Source organism: Mus musculus, chromosome 9, assembly GCF_000001635.26.
Source record: "Mus musculus strain C57BL/6J chromosome 9, GRCm38.p6 C57BL/6J".
In the NCBI taxonomy this organism is placed as follows: Eukaryota; Metazoa; Chordata; class Mammalia; order Rodentia; family Muridae; genus Mus; species Mus musculus.
Window position 1 is genome coordinate 22,365,954 of NC_000075.6, and position 21,942 is coordinate 22,387,895.

At 41.8% G+C, this 21,942-nt stretch overlaps 1 protein-coding gene across 4 annotated transcripts in view; it reads right to left on the reverse strand.

Moving 5' to 3' along the window:
• Positions 1 to 21,942, reverse strand: part of Anln (anillin, actin binding protein) — a 57,998-nt gene that overhangs the window by 34,740 nt on the left and 1,316 nt on the right. For 3 of the 4 annotated variants that reach the window (NM_028390.3, XM_006510581.4, XM_006510582.4), the window contains exons 2-8: positions 16,218 to 16,374; positions 14,097 to 14,402; positions 10,184 to 10,569; positions 8,974 to 9,187; positions 7,188 to 7,378; positions 6,203 to 6,310; positions 2,433 to 2,559 (exon numbers count right to left, since the gene is read on the reverse strand). In NM_028390.3, coding sequence (NP_082666.2) covers positions 2,433 to 2,559; positions 6,203 to 6,310; positions 7,188 to 7,378; positions 8,974 to 9,187; positions 10,184 to 10,569; positions 14,097 to 14,402; positions 16,218 to 16,374 — 1,489 coding nt within the window. Of the gene's footprint in view, positions 1 to 1,826; positions 2,073 to 2,432; positions 2,560 to 6,202; positions 6,311 to 7,187; positions 7,379 to 8,973; positions 9,188 to 10,183; positions 10,570 to 14,096; positions 14,403 to 16,217; positions 16,375 to 21,942 lie in introns of those variants that run through there. The other variant, XM_011242594.1, reaches the window with a different exon arrangement.

Sequence of the window (21,942 nt, forward strand, 5' to 3'; positions counted from 1 at the left end):
CAATCTCTATCAAAATTTCTTTCCAGGAACAGAAAAGCACCCACAAATTTATAAAGAATTTGAGGTCTCCTGATTATTCAAAACATTTCTGAAAGAGCATAAAGTTAAAACTTAACTTTCCTGTTAAAACTTATTACACGGTTGGGCTCAGCTCAGCGGTACTTTCTCTGCCATATACAAAGCACAGAAGATAGACCAACACATATTTTTAAAAAAGCAAAAAGGGTTAAATACTTAACTGTAAATCATATTTAAAAGAAAAAAAAAAGGACAGGGGAAAGGCTTCATGTTGAATTTTCCCATTTCCTATATTTAAAAATATAGGAAAATTTCCTATATTTGAAACAAACAGAAGAAGTAACAAAAAAAAAAAAATAGACACATGAAACTACAAGCTTAACTTTTTTTTTTTTTAGCAAAGAATACAGTCAACAGTGAGGACTGACAAGCAATCTGTGAAAGAAGATAAGACATTTGTAAATCGTGTGCACGGTGAAGAGGTTACCATCTACAAAATAGAAACAACTTAAACCATTAAGAATTAACTAAGTAATTTTCACAAAGATAAATACAAATGACCACAAAGGATATGAAAAATGTTCACTATCACTACTGAGAAACACAAATACCACAATGGGATTTTTTTTTTTTTTTTTTTTGAGACAGGGTTTCTCTGTATAGCCCTGGCTGTCCTAAAACTCACTTTGTGCACAATGCTTAAGAAGCAGAAAATCTTCGGGTTTTGTGCACTGTTGGTGAGAACATAAAACACTGCAAGTGCTACCACATTGTGATGCAATGATTCGACATATGATGCAATGATTCGACATCCAGGCACTGCTCCAGAGACTGCAGCAAGGACACCCACCACTGCGCCCGCCAGCTGTAGGAAGTGTACCCACAGAGAAGGGGTAAGCGCCGTGCCGTGCCATGCACACACCATGCATACCCAGCCTTTACAGTAGCCCTCCTGCACCCAGAGCCTCACTTTCCACAGTCTCAGTTATCTGTGGTCAACCAAAGCCAGGAAATCCGCAAATATACACCGTGCTGTACAATTCTGTTCCTGTGTGAAAATACCACAGGGTTTGCAGGCGGAAACCTGAGTTCTGAGGGAGTTCAGGTGAAGTCATAGGTTTAAGCTTCACCCAGAGGATCTTGGGCTGCATCCCTGAAGATAAAGGGAGATGGCTGCATGTTTCTATTCATGACATATCTAAAGAAGACAAATTCACAGCAACAAAGTGAGACGGGATGATACAGGAAAGAAGTTTTGTTTAATGAGCACAGAAGTTTGTTCAATTTTGCAAGATGACAAATTTCTGAAGATCAATGACAAATGAATGTGTGTAACACTACTGAAATGTGGGCCTAAAAGCAATTAAATTGGTAAAATTGTTTGGGGTGAGGGGTCTTTACTGAGACAGTGTCTCTCTATGAAGCTCAGGCTTAGTTTAGAAATCAGCAACCCTTTAGTTCCGAGATTACAGACATGTGCAACCATGCTTAGCTAAATCAAGTTTATGTGATTCTTTTTATCTCATATTAAAGTAACATTTGCCAGCTGTAATGGTATACGCCTTTAATCTCAATACTCAGGAAGGAAAGGCAGAAGAATCTGGGTTCAAGGCCAGGCTGGGGCAAGAGTTCCAGGGCCGCAGGGCTATACAGGCGAGACCCTGTCCTGGTGGGGAAAGGGGAAGAGGAGAAAAAAAAAGGAAGGAAAAAAATTGAAAGTGTTTTTAATAAACCAAGCATGGTGACTCACACTTGTAAGTCCAACCCTTGGAATACTTAGGCAAGAGGATTGAAACTTGTAGGCTAACCTGGCAGTGGTGATAATCCCATCCCATCCTTGAGAGGCAGAAGCAGGTAGATCTCTGTAAACTCGAGGCCAGCATTATCTAGAGGTGAGCTCCAGGACAGCCAGGGTTACACAGAGAAACCCTGTCTCAAAAACAAACAAACAAACTTCTAGGCTACTCTAGATTACACAGTAAGATTCTACCTCCTAAAAGAAAGAGGGGCAAGGAAATGAGAGTGGGATGAAGAAATAGGGGGAGAAGAGAGGAGAGGGGTGGAGGAGAGCAGCGCAGCGCAGAGAGAGGAAAGGGAGGGAAGTAGAGGGGAGGGAAGTAGGGGAGAGGGGAGGGGAGGGGAGGGGAGCGGAGCAGAGCTCTGCTGCCTCTGCCAAGATGGAGTGTTTTTCTCTAGAGCTGTAAGTCAGAACAAAGCTCCTCTCTCTTTGGGGAGAGGACAATGCTTGAGCCAAGAGGGAGTTCTTACTGTGGGAAGAACTAAATGGAGAAACGAGACCTGGGTGAGGAGGCAAACAGCTCTGGCTGCCCACAGCACAGCGGCATTCACTCTCTGAGCCATGCCAGCCATCTGCGGCAGGACACAGCTACATCTGTGTACATGGGAGCACTGACCTGCAGGCTCTGTGCTAGAAAGCTTCACTGCTGGTTCATTTTCAGCCACCTTATCTGTTACAGAAGTCAATGGGGTGCTTGCGACAGTTTGATGTTTCTTGAGTGGAGTGTTCTGACAGTGAACTTCCTGAAAAAAGCAAACGGGGAGGAAAATTCTATTTCTTAGAATTACAAATCTTAACTATATGTTACTAAATGAAATAAGGCTTATTAAATTAACATTCAATGTTTTTGAGAACAAAAGAAATAATATATATTAAAAACACTCAGGTCATTGTTAATAATTTCCAGTGTGTAAGATTCCAAGTATGTAAAGTCTTTAAAGACTAGGAAGTGAGGAGAAAGAATGAAAATTCATTTCAGAGTTCAGTTTTATACAAACCAAAGTAAAAGCCAAAGAAAAACAATTTCCCCTGTCATTTTTATCAGCCCTTGACTATACAATCTAGAGATAGCTCTGACATGAAGATTCTGTTTAATTATCATTTACTCAAAGGATAAAATTCAAATAAAACAAGAAGGAAAAAAGCAAATGCAATAATAAGGAAGAAGGTAAGAGGAAAGCATGCGTTGTTTTCCGTGTTAAAGCTCCACGACGGACAGGCCTCGTCACTACCCAGCCCGCTAATGTGCAATGCACTCACTGTGCTGTTCTTGCCCTGAGATGGCCAGGCACAGTGGCACACATCTATATTACCAACATTCTGGAGGCAGGTTTAAAAAAAAAAAAGGCACTGTAAGTTTGGAGCCTGCCTGGCCTATACAGTGCATTCCAGAGCAGGAGGTGCTACCAGCAAAACCTTGTCTCAAAAACCAAGAGCACACTTTATAACTACAGAAATACCAGAAACCATCAGGTAAACAACAGCAGCTGACGCACGTATAGGCTTAGGATGTGACCTGTCACTTACCAAGCATGTCATTGGCTCACCCAACCCTCCCAGCCCTCCTGATCAGAACATATTATTTCTGTTCTGTCAATGAGAAATCAGGCAGAGGAGGCCTGCACACATGGTAAGTAATTGGCAGCCAGGATACAAATCCCCCATCTAGTTCCAGTTAGAATATCTCTCAAATGAGAGGCTTCTGACTCTATATAACTCTTTGTATATAACTATATACATAACTATAACTCTCTCCATATATATACACACATGACTGTATATAAAATATAGAGTAAACCCTTAAATGTTGCACATGATATTTTTAAAGTGAGCGAGACATTGGGGAAAGGAAATGAGGACAGGACAAGTAGGCTACAGAGAAGAGAAAACTGGGCGTCTGCTGAGAGAAGAGAAGAGCCTCCATGCTATGATACACTGCATCCTAGCTTATTTACCCAAACGTATGCTAAGTGATAATGCTGAGAATGGAAAACAACTACCCTCTTTCTCAAAGCTTTGGGGGAAAAGAAAAATCACAACAAATTCACTGCACTGTTTCCTTTGGCTGTGGTCACTCCCAAGAATAAGAACTGCATTTAATAGGCAGGGCTGTAGGAGCACAGGGTCTGCTTAGATGCCCTAGTTTCATGCTTACCAGACAGAAAAGAGAAACAATATTACTAACTTACACAGTTATTGTTAAGATTCAGTGAAATTTTAAAAGTGACCACCAGAGCGATGGCACATTGCAAACAACCAATATGCAGATACTCTTCTAATGACCTACTACCCCATATTCTTCTCCCCACTAGTCTGACCTCAACGTTATTGCATGGTAAACAAACACCCTCCACTTTTAGCCCAAATACAAACCCAGCTCATACAGAAACCACAAAGATCTGAAACAGATTCCTATCTGAGCCCCCACAGCATGAGCACAGCACCTACTTCAGCGGCTTACTAATCTGCTTTTAAAGCTCTTACTCCAAGACCCAGACACTAGAATTTAGTGCATTCCATGACTAAAGGTTCCACTAAAACGTCTTCGTATTAACTTACAAGTCTCTTCTCTCAACTCCCCAAGGTTCAAAACCTGCACCATCAAGGTGGCACCAAGGCTAGTCAAGCAACACCTTGGCCTCTCCAATTCCTTCACCATCACTCCAACTTAGCCTCCCCTGAAACACTTTGTTTCTCCATACACCCCACCCTGCCTCCAGCCTCTCCCTGCCCCCACACCCACCAGTGGTTGCTCTTACCTCTTTGATGCTTTTCTTCCTTGTTTCTAACCTATTTTCTTACCCCTCCATCCAAGGTGGATTTCGTAACTCGTCATTGCAACCACTTCCCAATGACTTCAGTTTGTTCATTTCACTTGTCCTATTGAACTGTTTCAAAACAACCCTTTCTTCCTTAAGATGCTTTCTGTCATGGTGTTTTATCACAGCAACAGAAAAGTAACTAATACAGAGCCCGACTGATCTCTATTCTATCATCTAGATCCCTTGTTTCTAGGCTAGCCATCTCTCCTTCCAAGTATTTCATCCACTATGTTCCATGCAGAGGTGAGCACCTCTCGTGCCCAGCAGTGGACACAGTGTTGACAGACAGGCTCCGCCCCCAGAGCTGTCAGGACCTGCAGTTCCCACCTTGCTTTCTCACAAAGGATTCTCCTCCCTTTCGCCTACCAATCAGTTACCAGCCTTTCCTTTGTCTTGACTCCTTACTTCCTAACTCCTTCCCACCAATACTGGCATTTACCTGAATTTACAAAGAATTCAAACAGCTGTGCCTTTTCCTGCCTTCCAGACACCACCTCCTCTTCCTTCCCTTTAGTGAAATTTCCAACAACTCCTGCACTAACTGGCTCTGCTCTCTCTTCAACCTGCCACCCTCCTCTCCCTGCACTCCTCACTGGACACATCCCAGCAGACTTCACACTTGAAACCTCAGCATGCACAAACACCAAACAAACCTCAGCAGACTCATTTCAACCCTCAGTGCACAAACCCACCCCACGTTTCTCAAACACATTCCATCTCTGCAGATTCTAATGACTACAGTACTTTGATAGCTATAATAACTGTAGGACTTTAAACGAAAATGGCCCCGTAGCACTATGGGAAGTGTGGCCTACCCAGAGGAGGTGTGTCACTAGGGGTTGGGCTTTGAGGTCTTAGAAGCTCAAGCCTAGGCCCAGTGGCTCTGTCTTCCTGCTACCTGAAGAACCTGATGTAGAACTCTCAGCTCCTTCTCCAGCACCACGTCTGTCTGCATGCTGCCATGCTTCTAACCAGGACGATAAAGAACTGAGCCTCTAAACTGTAAGCTATCCCCAATTAAATATTTCCTTTGAAAGACTAGTGGTGGTCACGGTGTCTCCTCACAGCAGTAGAAATCCCAACTAAGACAATGACAGGCCTGTGTTTTCCAATCCATGTCTCAGCTACCCCTTTACTCCTTTTGCAGCAAACAACTGAGTTTCTGGGTAAGGCACCGTCTGAACTCCCTGTTAGTATCATGCTCAGAAGTCTGTGCACAGGCGTAAGTACTGTTGCTACCTCACAGTCCTTGCAGGAGCTACTTAGTACAAAATAACCTAAAGACTCCTGTCTCCAGGGACCCAGGAGAACAACAGTAAGAATCTAGTACTGTGGTGGCCAAATGATGGTGGTCTTCAAACAGAAAACTCATTGGTAATGCCAAATACTGCTAATAAGTCAGGCAAGGTGAGTCACACCTGTCACCGAAGCACTTGGGAGGCTGAGACAGGGGGATTATGTCAAACCTGTACACAGCCTCTGCAGGATCAAGAGACCCTGTCCTCTCAAAACCCAAACATTAAAATGCACTGCTACTTTACCCCGCTGACATTCACTGTGTTACCTGTTTGGTTTCTAGATGCTTGCTTCTTGACTTTTCATTCTTTTCTGCACTCCATAAATTGCCCTTGTCAAGTCGACCACGAAGACATGCCAGTTCTTTTTCACGTTCCTAAACATATTAAATATTGCATTATTTTACTCAAGAACCAACAGCATTTAAGAATATCCTAATACCAGTAAACTTTTTAAAAGCTAGATGTGATAGCACACAACTCTAATCCTAGCACTCAGCTATCAGCTAGTTTGAGATCAGCCTGGACTCCATAAGGACTTATTAATAGAAAGATTAAAAAACAAAACAAAACCCTTTTCTTGTCTTTAGTTATAAAATTCAAAGATTCACAACACAAGTAGAGTACGATGTATGATTTCATCGTCCTATTTGCCGTTCGAGTTACAAAGAATCAAAATGCTATTTATCAAAGCCAGGTGTGGTGATCAGACCTGTAACCCCAATACATGGAAAGCTGAGGTAGGACTGACTGCTGAGTATACAAGGCTAGCCTGGGCTGCTTAGTGAGTATACAGGGCTAGCCTGGGCTGATACATGGAAAGCTGAAGTAGACTGCTGAGTATACAGGGCTAGCCTGGGCTGCTTAAGAGTTCCTAGGCGACCTAGGCTACAGAATATGCCTTATTTAACTATGACATGTCCCCAAAATGATTCTCTTTAGCTCAGTCAAAAAGACTCCTATTTTGGCTGGCGGGTTGGCTCAGTAGGTAAGAGTTCTGGCTGTCCTTGCAGAGGACAAGCTCAGTTCTAAGACCCACTTGGCACCTTGCCACCCTCTGTAACACCAGTTCAAGGACATTGAATGCCCTCTTCTGGCCTCTGCAGGCACTACATGTTTGTGGTGTACAAATGCAAGCAACACACACACACACTTAAAATAAAGCTACATCTTAAAAAGAGAGAGCGACTCCCATTTGTTCCTCAGGTTCTATACTGAGGTCATATAGTAAGCATTAAACGCAGACAACCTTACCTGTTTGAGCTGCTGTGCTAAATGGGTAGTAGACGAGCATGTGTTTTGTTTGAATAATCTTTCCTGGATGGCTTTTGTATTTGGAGTGATATTTGGGGTTTTATGAGATGCTCTATAAGACGGACTTTCTTTACTGTGTTCTTGACAACGCTCTCCAAAGCGTTCCAGGAAAGGCTTAATTCCTCTTCCTCCTACAGAAAACACAGTTTTGGAATCTACTCAAAATAACTAGCAATTATCATTTCCAAGGAAAAAATTCTAAATCCATTAGTTGTAAAGTGCTTGGTTTCGGGCTGGCGAGATGGCTCAGTGGTTACGAGTGCCGACTGCTCTTCCGAAGGTCCCGAGTTCAAATCCCAGCAACCACATGGTGGCTCACAACCATCCGTAACGAAATCTGATGCCCTCTTCTGGAGTGTCTGAAGACAGCTACAGTGTACTTACATATAATAAATAAATAAATCTTTAAAAAAAAAAAAAAAAAAAGTGCTTGGTTTCTAGGAACAGTCATTTACAAAATGAATATTAAAATTATTTAGCCTATTAAAAGCATATTTTAAATTTTTAATTTTTTTATTATTTTAAACCATATGTATACACGTGTATCTGTGTGTAGGTGATTGTGGCCAGGTGTCAACTCGCCAGGAGCTGGAGTTACAGGCAGTTGTCAGCTGTGTGACATGGATGCTGGGAATAGAATGGATCCAGACAGCTGTCCTCCGACTCTATGCAGGCCATAGCATGCATGTGTGCACATAAATTATTTTCTTCTTCTACAAATTATAAGATACACACCTCATCAAAAGGTTGACTTGATATCATACAGTCTTAAAAGAGTATAAAGTACTTTTATAGTAGGGCAAATGGAGATAGATAGACAGACAGACATGGACACACACACACAGAGTAGGAAGCATTTGCTCTGCAAGCAGGAGGATCTGAGTTTGAATCTCCAGGACCCGTGTAAAGACCCAGGTTTGGCTGTATGTAACCCTAGCCTTGGAAAGTAGAGACATATGGCTCCCAGGCAATCACTGGCTAGCCTGGCCAATGGAGTTTCCAGTTTGATGATAGATCCTGTGTCAAGAGAACAAGAAAAGGACAAACAGCCTACTCCTACTCTCACGTGTCCATAGAGGCACACCCGCCCACATGCTCATATGTGTGCACACACATAAAGGTAACCACAGCTCACAGTGCAGTCTGTCAGTTTTTGCTAACTTTCTTTAGTCCTGTGTTTCTCAGTCAATGGTATGTGCAGCCCATCAGAAGATCAGTCACAAGATAAATATAGCATTTTATGGAACATAGCTTACTACTCTAAGAAATACAACCCTCTATTTATATACAAAAAGCATACATATATGTAAATATAATGGAAGTGCAGAACTTCTATATGCATATTAGCTTCTCTCTGCTCTGGGGTGGGGCAGAGACAAGTGGAAGGAGCTTGATGGCCTGCTCTGTTAGTCAAGGGAAAATTAGATTTACTCTAGTCAGAAGAAAGACTGGAAAGCAGTGTTCCACATACAAGTTTTAAGACTGGTTCTCTGCCATTCTCCTAAAATGTAGTTTCTAATTGTATGTGCTTTAATATATCAAAAATAGAAAAGAAAAAAAATAAAGGTAGGATGATGATAGATGCATAGTTAACTCCAGCCCCCTGGAGACTGTGGAGATCACAAGACTGAGACCAGCCTGATATACAAAACAACAACAAGTTAACAATAAATAAAATGTTGAAAACAAGTGTCTTGAATCTACTCAACAGTTTCAAATACCTAACCTGGTGTTGCAAGTTTGTCCTTGGATTGTGACTGTAGACAAACTTCTCTGTTAGCCTCCTCTTTGGGCTGAGCTCCCTGGGACAAAGTTGGCTTCTCACATGGTTTCCGCGCCTCTGTTTTCAGAGGACTAGCAGTTTTGTGAAGTAGCTCAGGATTTTGTGCCTCACGGTTTTCAGTGATGAAGGTAGCAGCTGTCACAGGGGAAGACGCTTTCTGAAACATGACAACACACGGCAGAGTAAACAGTAATTATCATTATTGCACACATGCACAAAACCATGGAAGGCCCATTTCTTTTGTAGCCATTATACAAAAATTACTGCCGGGCGTAGTGGCGCATGCCACTAATCCCAGCACTTGGGAGGCAGAGGCAGAGGCAGAGGCAGGCGGATTTCTGAGTTCAAGGCCAGCCTGGTCTATAAAGTGAGTTCCAGGACAGCCAGGGCTATACAGAGAAACCCTGTCTTGAAAAAAAAAATTACCAAAAATATTACTTCCTTTGCTCTCTAACAGATCATACTAAGTTAAACGTCTTTAAAAAAAATCAACTAATAAAACGTTATTATTTAAATTAATGGACATTTAGTCTCATATTGATAGCTTACTAGTTATCAGGGATAGAGTCACTGCTAGTTTTATTAAAAAAAAGTTCTCTATTATATCAAATTATTTTTTGTATTTTTAAGTCAGTTCATTGATAATTAATTAACTCAATTTTATTTGTTGTAAATAAAAATAAAATCAATTAGTGTTTTATATTTATAGATATCCATAAAAAATGTTGTAATGAAAGGATTAATTTTAGTTATTACGCAATGATAAAAAAGAGGTCCACAGAGTGAGTTCCAGGACAGCCAGTGCTATACAGAGAAACTCTGTCTTGAAAAAACCAAAAAACCAACCAAACAAACAAAAAAAGGGCTCCATCATATTCCATTATTTTATATATATATATATATATGTATATATATATATATATTTTTTTTTACTTTGGATGTTTTAAATTTAGTTGATTTAAATTAATATTATTTCAATTATAAAATGTTAATTTATCTTAGATCAATTACCAAATTTATAATTTTCACTTTTTATGAGACATATAAATATGCCACATATACACTACATAATACTTAGCTACATATAGAGACTACATATAGTCATTACCATTTATAACAGAAGTTTCAAAAGACCAAAATGGTACTGACTCACCACAGAGCTGGACACTGAGGCGCTAAGCAAAGGTCCATGGGCAGCATTTGAAGATGGGTCTTTCCTGACAGAGGCATTGCCGTCCCTTGGGGAACAGCATGTAGCTTCCTGCTGAACACTGCTGCTATTGATGCTAGCAGATGCTCCACTTGCAGAGGAAGATTTGGATAAACAAGCGGTACCAGGCTGTTCTTGCACACTATTTTGCTTTGCAGATGAGTGGCTTACATCATCTTCCCAGGAGCAAATCGTTGCAGCAAGGTTGGCCAGACGGCCCCTTCTCCCAACTGGAGTAGCTGAGGCATTTGAAATGGGTGGCTTAGAAGGTGAGGCAGCCTTGTCCTCAGTTGGCACTGGTGCAAAGTATGAACTTTCTGATACATCATCTGAAAATGTTTTCAGAAAAATCAAAAGCTATATTCAACTGTTATTCTTATAACCATATGATCACTTCATATAGAATTAAAATTTTTTTAAACTTAAACTTTTAAAATTTGCATTCAGGAAATTTATTACATTATTTAAATGTGACATCTTTTCAAATTAAATGGTACTTTATCCAAATTTAAACACCCTTCACATGTACTTTTTTCTACAGGTTTTGTTTGTTTGTTTGTTTGAGACAGGGACTCAATGTAGCCCTGGCTCTCCTGGAACTCCCTCTGTAGATCATGCTGCACAGAGATCCACCTGCCTCTGCCTCCTAAGTGCTGGGATTAAAAGGTGTGTGCTGGCTTGTAAAGTTGTTTTTTGGTTTTTGTTTTGGATAGGTTATGGATGCCACTGTAGGGCTGGGATGACAGTTCAGGAGTCGGCCAATGATGGATAATATAAAGCTCTAGGATAAACGAGAAGAGGCACCCTGCACCTACACATACAACATAGCAAGTGCTTGATACAATGGTTCGGGCACTGAAATGTGCTAGGGGAGCTGAGAAATTGAACCCTATTTTAGTAAATTTAAGTAAAAGTTAACTCTCAGCTAGTGACCGCCAATGAAGGATCATGGCCAGTATTTGGGGCAGATCATACCCTACATACACAATCAAGAGGAGAGACCTGCTCCTTACCCTCCTTCTGCCCAAGCTTATTTTTATTTTTAAGTAAAATGAATTTATTTCAGCACATATTTGAAAAATAAAAATAAGGCACTGATAAAATGGCTCAGTGGGCACAGATCAGTGCTTTTCAATTTATGGGTCACAATGGACCATCTGTGTATTACATACTTACATTAACATTCATAACTAACAAAATTACAGTTATGAAGTAGCAACAGAAATAATTTTATGGTTGGGGACACAGCATGAGAGAATGTATCAGAGGTCGCAGCACTAGGAAGGTTGACAAACAGTGGAATGGATGTTTGCCACTAAGCCTGACTATCTGAGCTCCATTCACCAGACCCACATGGTGACAAGAGACATGTGAATCCTGCAAGTTGGCCTCTGACATCTACATGAATGTCAAGACACACGCGAATGCACAATAATACCTTTAAAATAAATAAATAGAAATAAAAATGGGAGGACTGGAGAGATGGCTCATTAATTAAAAGCACTGACTGCTCTTCTAGAGGTCCTGAGTTCAATTCCCAGCAACCACAAGGTGCCTCACAATGATCTGTAATGGGAAGGAACTGATGTCCTCTTCTGGTGCGTCTGAAGACAGCGAAGGTGAACTTACATACATAAAAAATAAAAATTTCAAAATAAATAAAATAAAATAAAAAAAGGAAGGAAGAAATCTCAAACTTTCTGCTGCCCATTACTAATGAACTTGAGTTAAAATGCATAGTAATGAGGGGCTGGGGACATGACTCTGCTTAAAGTACTTACTGTGACATCATGAAGGACCGTTTTTAACACACACACACACACACACACACACACACACACACACACACACACACACGCACACACGCACGCACACACCCCCCTACTAAGTTATTTTAAAAATTTAGCCGGGCAGTGGTGGTGTACGCCTTTAGTCCCAGCACTTGGGAGGCAGAGGCAGAGGCAGGCAGATTTCTGAGGGTGTTTTTGTTGTTTTTCTGTTTTTTTTTTTTTTTTTAAAGATAGGGTTTCTCTGTGTAGCCCTGGCTGTCCTGGAACTCCCTCTGTAGACCAGGCTGGCCTCGAACTCAGAAATCCGCCTGCCTCTGCCTCCCAAGTGCTAGGATTAAAGGCATAAGCCATCACTGCCTGGCTCAGATTTCTGAGTTTGAAATCTGAGCCTGGTCTACAGAGTGAGTTCCAGGATAGCCAGGGCTATACGGAGAAACCCTGTCTCGAAAAAACAAAAACAAAAACAAAAAAATTCAGTGTACAGGCTGCAGAGATGGCTCCCAGTTAAGAGCACCTGTTGCTCTCCCAGAGGACCAGGGTTCAATACCCAGCACCTACACGACAGCTTGCAACAGTCCTTAACTCCACACCCAGGGGATCTGACACCCTCTTCTGGGCTCAACAGGTATCAGGAATGCATGTCATGTGCATACGTACATGCAGGCAGGAATGCATGTCACATGCATATGTACATGCAGGCAGAATTAATATACACAATGAGCCTATCAGTCCATTCAGAGTGTTTCACCCTGGTTCTGGCTATGCATCCAGATTAAAGGCTTTATAATACAGAGACAAAGGTACAGCTTGGCTGTCTCATACTTCTGAGATGCTGATCTAAAATTTCCTATTTACATTTCCTCTGCACCTGGATTCCTTTTTAATATGGATATTTCAGAAAGCCATCTCAAGGTTTCTACATAACTTTCAGAGACCATACCTAGTGAGAAAGTGAGCCCTTCACAATCTCCCCCCTGACAAGCCAAATGGCCTCGTGCTAGGAGCCTGTTGTCACTCTCTCCTACCTGTTTCCCTTCCTGGCACCTGAGGCTGTAAAAGCTGAATTATAGTCCCCTCTTCCTTATCTCTTCCTGAACTCCCATGACTTTTAAGGACATGAGTTATGTGCTGAGCCCAGCTTGATATCCCAAGGCTGTTAAGGAGGATCTATGTTCGGAGATAGGACTCAGAGTGCCCGCCGCCTGGAGCCTGACTTCGGCCCTCATGTCAGCAGATGCCCACTTCTTTGTTCTTTGTTAAATTCCCCCTCGACCCCTCCCTATTCCCCTTAATGTATGCTTTAAAACCAGGCGTCTCAGCCTAATAAACGGAGACCTTGACAACTCTTTGCTTGGTCTTCGGCTCCCCCCCCCCCATCCCATTTTCTCCCAGGTTTGCGGTCCCCCTTGCACCCATGAGTAACTGAATCCCGCAGGACGGGATACATAACCAGTCAGAAGATGATCAGTTAGCTACAACAAAAACAGCACTGGCCATAAGCACTAGCCTGCTTGCGGCTATGGCCCAGTCCCGCATCTGTGTGCAGAACTGAAGACGAGGCTTTACACTCAGTGTTCTGGGGTGGGAAGTATTTTGTTTTGACATCTTTTCCCTACCAAACAGCAGTGTGCGCCTTAGTGTCTTTAGTGATGAGTGAACATACGAGATAGGATTTCCTGAATATAGAGCTGAAGTCAGGACTGCTTCTCTGCAAACAGGAAGTAATTCAGTTCTAGGTGAAGTTTATCCTGGTTCAAGAACCTCATCATCTACCTAAGGAAAAACGTCTCTTCTCACTCACTGTTTGTTTTTTTGTTTTTGTTTTGCTGTTTGTTTGTTTGATTGTGGCTATACTCCTGGTACACGAAACAACTATAAGCAAAGAACACATACACAGATAAAACAAAAGCCCTTTCCTGTCATGCGACTCCAGGCAGGCCACAAATCTATAATCTTCCTGCCTCAGCCTCCCAGGAGCTGGGATTACAAGCGTGTACCACCACCCCAGCTATACATGCTGAATCTTACAAAAACAATTCAGGGGCCACCCATCCTATCATTTATACCTGTGAGATCACTATCCCAATGGCGCCGCTGCTCAGCAAGCCTTTGCATTCGAGTTTTAACTGAGGAGGTTGCAGATGCTTCGGATCCTGAGTTCAGCCCTCTGTCCGCGCTGAGCAGGGCTGCTGGGGCAGCCACAGACTCGCTGATGGCAGCTGGTGCTGGGGGCTTCGCCTGCCGGGGTGCAGGCATCGGAGAACAGGGCTTTGCAACATCAATAGGTTCTGTATTTTCTAAGTCCGGAGCTCCCACTTCAATTTTGTCAGAACAACGTTTTTTTGATGGTGATGGTTTTGTACAAGATTTTTCTAGATCCAAAAGAACAACAAAAGCCCACAGTGAGACCTCTGCAGTTTTCACAGCCTAAAAACCAGAGGTAGGTGCTTAACAACTAATAAGGAATCAAATCTCTCTAGTGCTTTAGCTACTTCTAAGAAAAATGCAATACTCTTTCTTCCATTAACTTCAAAATATGACAGGAAAACAAACCTTTTTTTTTTAGGTGAACATGTCATTTTTCTGTTAAGTCAATGAAAACCAGTTTAAATATTTTCAAGATGTATGTATAAGAGTTTATGCAATTTTCAGACAGCAGGAAAGTGAGCAGCGCATTCACTACAATAACCTCGCCTTCTACAGAAGTCTAAGGCTCACACAGCGGAATCACTTCTCCTTAAGGAAGAAGGGTCAAGCCTAGAGAAATTAGGTTATAGAACACCGGTTTTCTGGAATTTGATTTTTGTTTGTTTTTGAAACAGCCTGCCATGGACAGTAACTAAAACAAAGTGGAAGGACACCTCACTTGAGGTAGGCAAGAAGTGGGCTCTGAAGACAACTGTACTATCTCATCTATACCAAAGAAAATCAGCATCTCACAATTTAACATCAATACAGTGAGTGAAAATCCTAAAGGCATCATTCAAAGTAAGGTACTATGCTTCTACCCAAGAGTGGGTCTCAATGGATCTTTTGAAACGACTATGTGCTACGTGTGTATGCATACTGTTCCGTGTGTGGCCACACACGTATGCAGGTGCACGTGCAAGTGAAGTTAGAGGTTGCCACTGGTGCCCTCTATGTGTTCCACCTTATCACCTTATAAACCGAAGAAGGGCTCTCCTTGGAACCCAGAGCTCATCCACTCAGCTAGTCTACATCTCCAGCTGGTCAGAGCAGCCCTGCCTCCACCCCCATGCATGTCCTTGCCAAGCCCAGCATTTACATGGACGCTGGGAATACAAACTTCAGTCCTTACTTACACTTGTGCATCAAGGACTTTATCCATCTCCCCAACTCAGGAAATTAAGATCTTAAATAAGAATAAAAGGCCAGTAGGATGGGTCAATGATAACATGCTTACTACACATTCCTGGAAACCTGAATTTGACCCCAGAACCTACTCGAAGGTGAAAAGAGGAACCAACTCTGTCGAGCTGCTCTGTGACCTCCACACAAGCACCATGGCACACTTGCCCACCCAACAGGATACTCTTTTAAACAAACAAAAGCTTAGGAGGTGCCCATCAGAAAGATGGCTCAGTGGCTAAGAGCACTGTGCTCTTCCAGGACCCAGAACCCACATGGCAGCGAACAACTGTACAGAACTCCAGCCCCAGGGGATCCAGTGCCCTCTTCTGGCCTCCCACAGACACTGTACACACACACATGAAGGTAAAACATCCAGGCACATAAGATAAAAATAAATGTATTTCAAAAAAGGTTTAAAAATGTTTAAGATAGGGCTGGAGAAATGGCTCAGCGGGTAAGAGCACTGACTGCTCTTCCGAAGGTCCTGAGTTCAAATCCCAGCAACCACATGGTGGCTCACAACCATCCCTAGTGAGATCTGATGCCCTCTTCTGGTGTGTCTGAAGACAGACAGTGTACTTACATATAATAATATATAAATCTTTAAAAAAAATGTTTAAGATAAGTGTGAATTTATGAAAAGTCAGTCTCCCTGGCTATCTAACCAAGTTCTCTGTCTGGTCTGATATAACAACCTTGAAATGTAACAGAAGGCTATTCCTGCCCAAGTCTGTTGCATGTGTCTCCCAGAGACTGGTTCTTCTACATGGGTTTATGTACTCTAAAGCCTGTTGTACTGTTCCGGAGTCGCTTACCTTCGCCCCCTGGTAGGGGCTGCTGCTGATTACTTGCTTCTGAAAGTGGCTCTCTGCCTCTCTTCGCATGCGGGGCAGATCTCGCTACTGCCGTAGGCCTCTCAGCCATTTTTCTCTGAAGATTCTCTCGTCTGGCACGAGTTCGTTCTAGCAACTTCTATATTATACCAGGGTTAAAACACAATGTTAGCTGAAGGCTCATAAAACCTCAGATGCCTTCTAAAATCAACAACTGTTAGGAGAACAGTCAAATACATTTCAAAGATAAAATCTCAAGTAACCGAACCAAGATTTACCAAGTACGCATATCAAAATTACTACAGTCAGTTTAAATATAAATAGGAAGCATGTAGAGATACTTACATAAGATTTTAAATGCTGTGTGCTGTCTGTTACAATCAAAAGGTACAATCAGGGACTAAGTGATAGCTTAGTCTGACCCCCAGTACTCACAAAAAGCCAAGCCTGGCCACATCAGCATTCCTGAAACTCAGTGGCTGGCCAATCAGGCCAATCAGTGAGTCAGGTTAGGTGAAAAATCCTATCTGAGAACATAAGGGAAAGTCTAAGGAAGACGTGTGATGTCAACCCGGTCTCCACATGCACGTGTGTGCCCGCGCACCTGCGCACACAGCTATGCCAACATACTCATACAAAGGTAATCGGCATCAGCACTTGAATCCGGGCAGGCTGGCCTGGACTTATGGTTGGCTTTGACTGTCATAAGTAATATACTATATAATGTTCAATGCGGGTCCCAAGCCCCCAGCTTCTGCACTCGCTTTCTTAGACTGGCACATCCTATGCAAAGCCCAGATTTAACACTGAAAGCCAGCATTACAGCATTCAGCTCCAGATAACTTGCCGCAACACTGAGAAACGCTAATCAAGAGATGAGCCGCTAGCGAGCTCAACACAAACTTCTGTTCTGCTAAGTAGGAGAGTGGTTGTGGCTGTAGAGGAGCAGGGAGGGAGCACAGGGAGACTACTCAGCAGGTCCACATGTATGCTGCAAGGACTGGCACTAGAATTCAGTCCCTGGAACCTACATGGAAGGAGGAAAGAACCAATTGTTTTCTGAGTGTCATACATGTACCTGACATACACACACTACCATCCCCCCACACACACACAAGTAAACATATGTAGTTGTGTGTGTTTGGATGTAAATATGCACACACGCAGCTAACTGCCCATGGAGGCCAGAAGAGGGTAAAGTATTAGACCCCCTGGAGCTAGAGTTATAGGCGGTGTGTGCTGTTCAATGTGAGTGCTGGGAACAGAACTCCATCTTCTGGAAAAGCAACTCTCTTTAACCAGTGAGCTATGACTACAGCACCAAGAGTGAATTTAAATTAGAAAAAAAAAATTAGTGTGTGCATGTATATGAACAATGTGCTACCTGTGTCTGAAGAGGATGACAGACCCCCTGGAACTGGAGTTACAGATGGCTGTGAATTATCATATAGGTATGGGGAACTAAACCAAGTTCTCTCTCTCTCTGTAAGAGCAACATATGCTCTTCATTCACTACTAAGCCATCTCTCCAACCTCCCCCATTAAACAAAAAATTAACAGAGGAGGCTGGAGAGATGGCTCAGTGGTTAAGAGCACTGACTGCTCTTCCAGAGGTCCTGAGTTCAATTCCCAGCACCCACATGGTGGCTCACAACCATCTGTAACGGGATCTGATGTCCCTTCTGGTGGGTCTGAAGACAGTGACAGTGTGCTCACATATATAAAATAAATCTTAAAAACAAACAAGCAAAAAATTAACAGAAGGAAGTTGTTTAAGTATGTCAGTGGGCTAGGTAGAAAAATAAGTCCCACAAAAATGCCTGTGCTCCTGACTTGGACTTACAAATGTTCGTGTTATCTTATAGCAAAAGAAATTTTGTTAATGTGATCAAGAATCTTAGACATGTAAACGTTATCCTGGGTTATCTGAGTAGACCCAAGAAAATCACAATGGTTCCTACAGGGTAGCACAGTGGTGTACAGTGGGGAAAGGGAGAAGGAGGACCAGTCAGGAAAGATAATGGCAGAGGCAGAGGTAGACTGATGAGAACTGAAGCTCTGAGCAGGGATGAAGGGGTCAGAAGACAAGACATCTTATCTAAGATCTACAAGCTGCAAACAGCTAGGAAATAGATTTTCAACTAGAGCCTCATGACAGGAATGAGCCTACCTACACGTTTACTGACCTGATAAAATCCATTTCAGACATCAAGTCTTTAAGTCACTAATATTTTGGTTTTTGGAGACAGGGTCTCTGTAGCCCTGGTTTTCCTGGAATCCATCATGTAAACCAAGCTGGTCTCAGATTCACAAGAGATCCACTTGCCTCTGCCTCCTGAGTGCTGGGATTAAAGGTGTACAACACAATGCCCAGCTTAAGTCCCTAAACTTATAATAACTTGTAATAGCTTCAAAACTAATACACTCAGATATGAAACTGTGACAAACAGCAAAAAATAACTGTAATTAGTCTGTCATAACAGACTTCCCAAGAAGAAAAATATGCTAATCTTATATTTTATTAAATACTAACAGATAATAAAATAGTCCTAAGTTTAAATCCTAACCACAGTATAAAATTATAAATACTCCTTTTTTCTCACTCAGAATCAAGACATTCCTATTTGAATCAAAATGTTATAAAATAATTTATTCTTAATTAAAATGTACATGATTAAAAAAGAACACAGATAATCACTACCCTGCAATATATTGAGCAGTAATTAATTAATATAGACTTGGGATTAAGCTCTATTTGACCCATTTAATTCTTTAATTAAAATACAATTTTTAAGAAACCCTTAGAAGGCCGGGCGTGGTGGCGCATGCCTTTAATCCCAGCACTCGGGAGGCAGAGGCAGGCGGATTTCTGAGTTCTAGGTCAGCCTGGTCTACAAAGTGAGTTCCAGGACAGCCAGGGCTACACAGAGAAACCCTGTCTCAAAAAAAACAAAACAAAAAAACCCAAACACACAGAAAAGAAAGAGCCCCTTAGAAGGAGCACGAGCTCTGTCAAGATAGTAGCCACTCTGGTGGGTCTTCAAAGGCTACGGAGGGAGGGAGGGAGGGAGGGAGGGAGGGAGGAAGGGAGGGAAAGCTCATGAGTGGGAGACAACATGGGACACAAAGCTAGCCTGGTCTCCAGAACAAGACTCTGCTTACAACAACACAAAACGTGAACTGTTGCAGGATATTTGGTCACACTGTAAACCCTGAGATTGTGTTATTTACTGGGGGGGGGGGGGGGACTGTTTCTAGTTGTAGTGTACCTCAGCTCTAGCATGTACCTTTAATCCAAGAGCTTTCTGCTTGAAGACTGTAAACAGGATTAAATAAAGTCAACCATAGGTCAAGAGTCAGACTGGGATAAGCAACTAGTTGACAGGGGGCAAACAGAGGAAAAAACATAGAAAGAAAGAGGGAGGCAGAAGAGCTGATGGAGAAGTTCACAGGAAGTAGAAGGGGGCACTAAGTTTGAGGGCTTTGACACTGTGTGAGTGAAGAACTTCCTCTAGGATGCTGGCTATGGAGGAAGGTCATCTGGGTGCCTTCTCTGCCTCTCTGAGCTAGCAGGCTTTCACCCCAGCATCTGGCTCCTGAGCGGTAAAATCAAACAGTTGAGATTTTGTTAAAAACAACAATGAACTAAATTTGGGTTGAGGCACAGCCCTCTGCACTTAGAATTCTCTTCTACTTTAAGGTTCCTTGAAAGAAATGACAACCAAAAGGCTGTGCAATTAAAATACTGTGTGTGCACAAGACCTTCATACCCTAAAACAGTCTCCTCCAACCAATCAAAAATGACCAGACTGCTATACAAATTCATAATGGTTTGCTATCTCTTTCACAATAAAATACATCACTTTGGGTGGAAAAAATGCCCTAATTATATCCATCAATGGGCACGGCCAACATTCCATTCTCCAGAGTCAAGCACTGAGTCAGTACAGCTTCCAATGGGTCACAACGGAAAAATGTGGTTTTGCCATTCAAATGCACACAGTGCTCTACTGTTTGCAATGGATTGGAAACCCACAGGTGTAAAAAGAAAATAAACATTTAAACAGTCTAAATAATAAAATCAGGCTAATAAGTGCCAATGAGGTTTTTTCTTTTAATTGAAGAAATAATGTCTAAATTGCGTAAAGGTATGTGCTCAGTATTTTAAGTACACTTTCCTTATTGTATCATACAGTTGATTTGGAACATACCCATTCTGGAAGGAAGCACATTTAACACAAAGTGCACAGAGGGGAGTCCTGTGAAAGCGACTCTCAGTGAAGGTCTGGAGGGCGCGCTGCAAACTGGTGGTTAAGTGTGCATTTATAAAGCAGAAAAGGCAGGCAAAGTGAGGGAGGGCATGCTGGACACCAGGGTGGCAGGGAGGCGAGGCCTAAGCACAGAGTGCTTACCGGGACTGTAGCATTTGAAACAGGAATCATTAAGAGAATAGAGTCTTAATGTCCTGGCATTGATAGAACACGATAATTTCTTTTCTGTTTTATGGTGGCATTATATCATGCTAAAAAATCACCCTGAGAGGACTTTAAAAAATTATCTCAAGTAATTTTTCTGTGTTGCATGGTTTTGAGTAAGAACCTTGCTGAGAAAGTTATTTTATACTGACATTCAGTCCCTTTTAGCAAACAAACACACACAAAACTGTGTTAGAAACTCATTTCACAGTACAAAAATGTTCTGAATGTTATCACTGAGCACCTAGTCTTGGAACTCACTCTGTGTTCTCATTACCAATTAAGGAAAAGATTTCAAAGCTGTTATTCTAACTGCAACTGACCTAGCTTTTATAATATAAACTACACATTAAGGCATGCACATTTTCAAACACATTCTAAAAGAACCCAAACAAGAAGATTTTTTGGTCTGAGTTTTGAACTACTTTCAAAAGGATATTTTTAAGTTAAAGGACAAATTTCAACCAACTTTCCAAAGAGTTTTGTTCCTGTATATAGCACTATTTTAAGTAATTTTATTCTTTTAGTCACAAAATATCATTTTTAAAGTCAATACTATCTAGAATTGTGGTAACTTTACTGCATGCAAGTTTTAAGAATGCTTTCAATAAAAAATTCAAACTCATAAGTCAATGTGCAAACACACACACATATAAACCTTGTCTTGGAAAATGATTATATATATTAGTTGCATTTGGAATAACAGGCTGGCTTGAACTCAAGAGATCCTCAGGCCTCTGCCCGCTGAGCGCTAGGATCAAAGGTATGCGCCACAAAGCCTGGCTCATATAAATAAAAATTTAAAGATTCAATGTAAGTGACAAATATTTGGTGAATAATTGTCCCTATTCGCTATAGCTGCTACAAAATATGTCGTGGCTGCTTCTATTATTATTAAAATGAATTTTTTTCAAATTCATTTATTTGTCTGTATAGGGATACCATACACAAGTATGTCTGGGTACCACATATGTATCTGGGGTCCCTGGAGGCCAGAAGAAGACATTAGCTTCCCCGAGACTGGAGTTACAGGCTTTTATGAGACTCAAATGGGTGCTGGGAATTGAACCTAGGTTCTCTGGAAGAGAAGCCAGTGCTCTTGGCAGCTGAGCCATCTCTCCAGTCCTCTATTAGAAATTCTAACGTTATCAAAATGTTGTTTTCCTCAAGATAACTGAGAACTTCAAACGGAGCACAGGGTGTGTGGGGCAGCATAACTGTCAAGTTGAAAT